The sequence below is a fragment of the Eubalaena glacialis genome, chromosome 11 (genome assembly GCF_028564815.1).
Source record: "Eubalaena glacialis isolate mEubGla1 chromosome 11, mEubGla1.1.hap2.+ XY, whole genome shotgun sequence".
In the NCBI taxonomy this organism is placed as follows: Eukaryota; Metazoa; Chordata; class Mammalia; order Artiodactyla; family Balaenidae; genus Eubalaena; species Eubalaena glacialis.
Window position 1 is genome coordinate 109,732,969 of NC_083726.1, and position 8,208 is coordinate 109,741,176.

Consider the following 8,208-nt stretch of genomic DNA (forward strand, 5'->3'; position numbering starts at 1 on the left):
ACCGAGGATCTATTATATGTCAGGCACTGTGCGTTGTAATGGGGACCCACAAATGAACAAAACACCATCGTTGATTGCGGTAGACTGAATGAGTTCCCCCCAGGTTCATAGGTTGAAATCTAATCCCCCATGTGACGGTATTTGGAGGTGGGGCCTTTGGGAGGTGATTAGGTCATGAGGATGGAGCCTCATCAATGAGATTAGTGCACTTATAAAAGAGACCCCAGCGAGCTCCCTTGCCCCTTCTGCCATGTGAGGATGCAGTGAGAAGATAGCTGTCTATGAACCAGGAAGCAGACTCTCATCAGACACTGAATCTGCTGGCATCTTGATCTTGAATTTCTCAGCCTCCATAGCTGCTGGTCTCAGAGAGTCTCCTGGGGGGGAGGGGGGTGGTGGCTGACTTTGGCTCAACCTGGGGACATAGACACTGGTGGCAGACACACTTAGGAACGGTCAACCGTGCAAACACTGCTGCGGGCTGCTGCCATCCTGGCCCATTAGCCTACGTATGGTATTTTTGTGTGTCTGGGTTGGGGGGAAGGCCCCGCGGCATCCGGAATCTTACTTCCCCGACCAGGGATGGAACCCGTGCCCCCTGCAGTGAAAGCGCGGATTCCTAACCACTGGACCACCAGGGAATTCCTACATATGTATTTCTAATTGACTCTAAGTAAAACCTTGTCATGAGGGAAAAAGAAAATAGGTTGGAGTACCATTGATATATCAGCAGCTGCAGACTTAAAGTATAAACAAACAAACACTGAGCCACAAATGCTACTCACTCAGTCCTCAATCCAGGAGGATTCTGATTAAACAGCAGCAGAAGGAGGCAGGTAGCTCTTAATCATCACTGACTTTGCTCCGCCCCTCTGTCTAAAATGTGAAGGATGAAGTGCTGTCCCGCTTCCTGGCAGCAGATGGAGCCATTGGGACATGTACAACTTGCTAGAGGTAAAACGCTAAATGCATCTCAGAGATTCTTCTATGATCAATTTAAAAGAGGAAGGCAAGGGGTCCTTCGTGATCGAAACTGGCAATCCTGACTCTAAGGCATAAAACCTGGTAGGAATTGTAAATCCTGGTATGTCCAGATCCCAGGCACACGAAAGCTTGGCTCAGTTGTGCGTACTGCGGAGAAGCAGGGATTTTATTTAGGTTTCAGGATTTGCACCCCGAGAGAACTTAAAAGTGAAGCCTTCTTCATGCCTGAGACATCTGTGACTAGAGATCATCTTTCACTCCTATCCAAGAGAAACACGAAGATGTTTACCAGGGAGCCTGTCCACAGGCAGGAAATGAGTTAGCCAAGAGGCTCAAACGACCTAGTGAAAATATGATTTTTTAGGACTTCCTGGTGGCGCAGTGGTTAAGAATCCAGTTCTTCCTTGGGTCTTCCCTGGTGGCGCAGTGGTTGAGAATCCGCCTGCCAATGCAGGGGACACGGGTTCGAGCCCTGGTCAGGGAAGATCCCACATGCCGCAGAGCAACTAAGCCCGTGCGCCACAACTACTGAGCCTGCGCTCTAGAGCCCACGAGCCACAACTACTGAGGCCGCGTGCCACAACTACTGAAGCCTGCGTGCCTAGAGCCCGTGCTCTGCAACAAGAGAAGCCATCGCAATGAGAAGGCTGTGCACCTCAACAAAGAGTAGCTCCTGCTCGCCGCAACTAGAGAAAGCCCACACGCAGAAACGAAGACCCTATGCAGCCCAAAATAAATAAATAATTTTTTTCAAAATATGATTTTTAATTAAGGAGAAATGTTTCTACCACTACTTCCACTAATGCTGCAAACCATCCTTGGGATGAGGGCTAATTTGTGCAGAAGAGAATGAGAATATCTGCTTTAACAGAAGGAAAATCATCCTCTGATCAAAATACCTGTGTTTGAATTGGGTAAGAATGCAAGACATGGGTAACTAAAGGTGTCATTCAGGTTTCGTTTTATGTTGTTGTTTCCCTTTTTATGAACCATCTTGTCACTTCACTCATTATTAACAAAATATGTGATCTGATTATAGGAACACCCTTACCCAACACACACACACACTACTGACAAAGCGAAGTACAAAGTGATGGCCATGGGTGGTAATCATGATTCTCTGGTACTAACTGTCTGGAAACAAAACATCCATAGCTTTATTTATTTATTTATTTTAAGTATAAGAGTCATTTGATAATGAACACGTTCTACTGGTGAGTCTAGAAAAGGTTTTTTTAAAAAATTAAACGGCTTTTTCATATGTAACACTTTGTGCAGTAAATATTATGTTGCCTGTTACACAGAGGTAGAAATGAAGTCTTAGAAAAACTACAGGTTTGACTAAGTCACACAACGAGAGAGTGGAGAAACCGAAACCAGATCTGACTTAAAAATTATGCTGTACAGACTCATTCTCTGGGCCAACTTCTAAAGTACATGTTTGGAAGTCAGGAGATGGGATGTGCAGGCAGGCAGTCTCTTATCTAGCGTGGGGACCTGCTGACACCACCAGAGCTCTCATCTCATCCATTCCTGCAATTAGGAGGCTCTGCCAACAATCCTCTTTCTCAGAAATTAAAAGGCTTTGTCCATTATTCATCCTCCACGAGCTGAGAAATACATTCACTTTTTCTACTCCTGGGACCAAACAGAGAAGCAATTTATGGTGCTAAAAACCTGGTTGATCTGGATGAAAGGGAGTAGAGGGGTTGGTTGAGGGAATCAGAATTCCAGACAGAGATTCAGTTGCGGTGTGAACCAGAAAAGCAACATTTAATACCATTAGAGCAGTGGTTCTCAACTAGGGGCAATTTTCCCCCAGGGGATATTCAGCAATGTCTGGAGACATTTTTGGTAGTTATTGGGGGAGGGGTTGCTGCTACTGGTTATCTAGAGGGTAGAGGAAGGACACGGACTGGCATGGGGCAAGTAAGACCAGGGCAAATGGAGGAAGAACTTTAATTTTCAAAAAAGATTTTTTTTGATATATTTATTTATTTATTTAGGCTGCATTGGGTCTTCATTGCTGTGTGCGGGCTTTCTCTAGCTGTGGCGAGCGGGGGCTATTCTTTGTTGTAGGTTGCAGAGCATGGGCTCCAGTAGTTGTGGCTCACGGGCTCTAGAGCACAGGCTCTGCAGTCGTGGCTCACGGGCTTAGTTGCTCCACGGCATGTGGGATCTTCCCGGACCAGGGCTCAAACCCGTTGTCCCCTGCATTGGCAGGCGGATTCTTAACCATTGAGCCACCAGGGAAGCCTATTTTGATGTTTTTGTTTTACATTTCTTTGTATGTCTCTAAAATGGGAAAAGAAGAAAGAAGGAACATATTTCCAGGATTTTTATAACTAGTTGACCCCAGAGAAGAACTCTGCAGATAGAATGTTTTTCTTTACACTTTTCCAAGTATTTGAACCCAATATCTTCCTAATTGCTCTGCATGTTAGGGGGAGCAGATACTACTAATCTTGTTTGAACACATGAGGTTAACAACGAAAAAGTAATTGACTTCTTTTGGACCAGTTTGACTAAGTGAAAGGGATAGAAAATATGTTCAGAGAACCTTTTCTCCGATATCTATTTTACTGCTATTTTGATTATAAGACACCAATCTGTCCCTTCTTAATTTAGTAGAAAAATGAGAGAAGATTACACAAAAAAGTTCTGAGAATAATGCCAGACCCATAATAAACAATAAATGTTAGCTAATACTATATAATTTAATCATATCTTATATGTTATTGATTATCATTTAATGGACCACTAAGAAAGATGAAAATAAACTATGATGCTTAGACTGTAGGACATATCCAATTTCTGAGTTACTAAAATGTGAAATATAGTACTATTTTTAATATTATTACTCACAAACTAAGTTACTCTGTTTAAAATATTGCTTTAAAGTTGTCTTATTTTGGACTTCCCTGGAGGTCAAGCGGTTAAGACTCCACGCTGCCACTGCAGGGGTCACGGGTTCGATCCCTGGTCAGGGAACTAAGATCCCATATGCCGTGTGGTGCAGCCAAAAAAAAAAAAGTTGTCTTATTTTCCTCCTTTTTTTCCCTTGCCGTACATTTGCTGTCTAAAGGAAACCCACCCAATGGCAATTGGTTCCAAAATTGTCATAACCAAATTGAAATGTAATAAACAAATTAATCCACATTTCTCTTTTCCAGAATGGATCAATAAATAATGGAATAAAATGTGAAAACATATGTTGCCAATATAAGATGAATAATCCTGAAAGCAATGAAGAGGGAAACACTAAAAACTGTGACTGATGGAATTAGAGAAAGTAAACACATTTGTGTTAGTTCTCATTTTAGTACTTTGTTTTCCTGCTCATACAGTTAGGACTATTATAGGATGTGCTGAAAGGAATTTACTCTATCAGAATAAGTAGGCTAGATACCAGTGCTTTTTACTTTCCCGTTATGTGATTTTGGTCATGTCATTTGTCTTTTTCCTATTTGGCTCTCTAACTACTCCCTAACTAGTTCTTTATCATTTTTAGCATCTATGTAATTTTTTAATCTGATGTTTAAAATGCTACCACTAAATTATTGGCTGGCCCTAAGGAGAAGCCCTGGGACTTGTGGAAAGCATGAGTATTTCAGAATTTTGAAATCAATGAGGAATGGAAGGGAAATTCAAAAATGACAAGCAGAAGCTTCAGGCTAAGATGAAGATGAGTTGCTGTGTCAGGCCAATCATCTGCTAAGAACAACTAGGAAAGCTGGATAAAACATAAAAACAACTATTTGAAAGCATCAGAGAGCTTTCATTGGAGCAAGGAATGTAAGGGACCGAGACCTCAGAGACAAGGGAAGTCTGAACATGGCATTTGCTGACTCTGAAACAGTGCCTGAGAGTCTGGATATCTGCACAGAAAGTGGCAACCAGGAGACTGATAAACTGAACAGAGTCTTCAGAAGTCTCACAGGGCAAGAGGGAAAAACTGGAGTTTAGGACCCAACAAACAGCACCCTAGGAATAAAAGAGAACTGAAAATAGACTCTTACTTCATAAGGACTGACAGAAGCAAAAGTAAGTTTTTCTCTGGAAAAAGGTAAGACCATCCAGCACCTCATTCTGCAATTTTTAAAAATAAACTTAATTTTTTAGAATGGTTTTAGATTTACAGAAAAATTGAGAAGATAGCACAGACGATCCCCTGTATATACTATACATGCAGTTTCCCTTGTTATTAAGATCATATATTAGTGTGGTACATTTGCCACAATGAATGAACCAATAGTGATACATTTTTACTAACTAAGGCCAAATTTTATTCAAATTTCTTCAGTTTTGCCTAATGTTCTTTTTCTGTTCCAGGATTTAACCAGGTTACGTCTAGTCCTCTTAGACTTCTCCAGATGATGACAGTTGATCAGACTTTCCTTGTTTCTGATGACCTTGATGGAGAAACATTGGGCATGTATTCCATAGAATGTCCCTCTGTTGGAATCTGTTTGATGTTTTTCTCATGATAAACTGGGCTGTAGATTTTGGAAAGGAAAACCAGAGGTAACATGACATTTTCATCCCATCACATGAAGGGTACATATCATCCACCTGCTCATTGCTGTTAATGGTGACCTTGATCACCTGGCTGAGGAAGTGATGGTCAGGTTTCTCCACTATAAAATTACTCTTTTCCTCATTTTTACTGCACCCTTGGAAGTAAGTCCCTATGCACAACCCACATTTTTTTTTTTTTAAGATATACATTTTTTTTTTTTTTTTTTGGCTGTGCCATGCACGGCATGTGGGATCTTAGTTCCCCGACCAGGGATTGAACCCATGCCCCCTGCAGTGGAAATGCGGAGTCCTAACCACTGGAGCTCCAGGGAAGGCCCGGATTTGGAGCTCTTGATGTTCCTTTGACAGATTTCTGTGGCCCTCCCACCCCTCCCTCCCCTCCCCAACCACCACCTGTTGCTCCTGGGCAGAGACTATAAAAACCTGCATATGATTAAAGAGAAAAAGACACATACAGGTAATATCAATGAATCATTCCATGAACAAAACAGTTATTACTTCTGCCAGTGTACTCACTAGATTGCATTTACTCCGAGCATACACAGATTTTTCCCTTGTATAGCGCATTTCGAATTTTGATTCCCATCCTTAAAGAGACATGTCAAGAATGGAGGTAGTTGAACAGGATGATGATTAGAACCCCTTGGGGAAAGCTACTGATGGGCGGGGAAATGGACAACAACATGGGAGAGGCTTGAAACATGGTCCAGGAGTGTTATACTCAAATTATTAAGTATGTGTTCATTACCCGGAACCAACTGCTTCTATGTGGGATGATAAGTATTCTGAGATCTTTGTCCTCAACAATCTTTCATTATTATGCAAAAGCTTTTAGCATTATGTTGAGACTAGCTCTGTCTTGATAGATTATGAATATTTCCCAGAAGTGGAAAAGGGGAAAAGTGTGTATGGTTGAGTCTTGAAGATCATTAACTGAGAGGCAATAATATTTTACTCAGGAAAAGTATGAGAATTTTTGGATATGTTGGAAATACCCCTATTGATCTTCCTTGATGATGAATTTGATGATGAAGTAAATAACTATTAGGCTTGGGACTTCCCTGGTGGTGCAGTGGTTAAGAATCCACCTGCCAATGCAGCGGACACGGGTTCAAGCCCTGGTCCGGGAAGATCCCACATGCCGCGGAGCAACTAAGCCCGTGCGCCACAACTACTGAGCCTGTGCTCTAGAGCCCGCGAGCCACAACTACTGAGCCCGCGTGCTGCAATTACTGAAGCCCGCGAGCCTAGAGCCTGTGCTCGGGAACAAGAGAAGCCACCGAAATGAGAAGCCTGCGCACCACAACGAAGAGTAGCCCCCGGTCACCGCAACTAGAGAAAGCCCACGCGCAGCAAAAAAGACCCAACACAGCCAAAAATAAATAAATAAAATACATAAAATTTAAAAACAAACAAACAAACAAAAAACTATTAGGCTTGAGCTGAAAGCTTTGCTGGTGGTATTTAGGATTGACTAGTTACAGAGGAATAAACCCTTTCAGACACCAATGGGAAAGCAGCTGAATGTCTAGTGCAAACAGAAATATCACAGGACAAAAATAGAGAAACATCAGAAAGGAACTTGAAAGCAGCTACATTCCAAACCTTAATATGGGAAAGCTTTCCAACCTGAGCCCGGCAGAATGCCTCCCACAAAGAAGGGCAGGGAGAAGAAGGGCCAGTCTGAAATCAATGAGGCAGTGACCAGAGAATACACTATCAACATTCACAAACACATCCATGGAGTGAGTTTCAAGAAGCACGCCCCTCGGGCACTCAAAGAAATACGGAAATTTGCCATGAAGGTTATGGGAACTCCAGATGTACACATTGACACCAGACTCAACAAAGCTGTCTGGGCCAAAGGAATAAGGAATGTCCCATACTGTATCTGTGTGCAGTTGTCCAGAAAACATAATGAAGATGAAGATTCACCAAACAAGCTCTACACATTGGTTACCTGTGTACCTGTCACCAGTTTCAAAAATCTACAGTTAATGTGGATGAGAACTAACGGCTGATTGTCGAATAAAGTTATAGAACCACCTTCTCATCTTGATTTTCTTTCTCTAGTTGCAGCGTAAAGGTTTGTGTATGTTAAAGCAGTCTCCAATTACAGGATCATTTGTAGAGTGTTTCCCAAATACTGTGCCCAGGCCCCTTCTCCCCAGTCCCTGGAGTTTCTGAATATTTGGACAGGTGTTCTAAGGCAGTTTTGAGCATCCTGGCTTGAGAATGTTTAGGTAGTTGGAACATTGGGAGTATAATGTTAATGCTCTTACTTGTGTGTTTTGTTAATTCTAAGATAGACATTTTTCCAGGAAAAAAAATATGGGAAAGTTATCTTGATCCACCCATGCTCAATACCCACCAACACCCACAATTAACTCTGTAGCAAGGTCTACTTCAGCATCAACCTTGACACCTAACATAACCCCAACCCAATCCCATCAAAGCCAAATACCTGGGCAACTGTGGTTCACACAGCGAGTGTTAGTTACTCTTCAAACAAAACTATTTTGGAAGACAGCTATACCTATCAAATTGTAAAACATGCCTGTCATTTGAGGAAATTATGCTCCTTCCATAAAACTATCTTAAACGTGTGCAAAAAGGACTCATTTCAAGTATTTTCGTTTCAGCATACTTTGTAATAGGAGTGTTATAAAGTGAATGTTTTAACAA

At 41.9% G+C, this 8,208-nt stretch overlaps 1 protein-coding gene across 1 annotated transcript; it reads left to right on the top strand.

Annotated features, from left to right (window-relative positions):
* Positions 1 to 7,166: 7,166 nt before the first annotated feature.
* LOC133101761 (large ribosomal subunit protein eL31-like) lies at positions 7,167 to 7,544 on the top strand. The gene has a single exon (XM_061206687.1). The coding sequence runs from the start codon at positions 7,167 to 7,169 to the stop codon at positions 7,542 to 7,544; it is 378 nt and encodes a 125-aa protein (XP_061062670.1).
* The last annotated feature ends 664 nt before the right edge of the window (positions 7,545 to 8,208 follow it).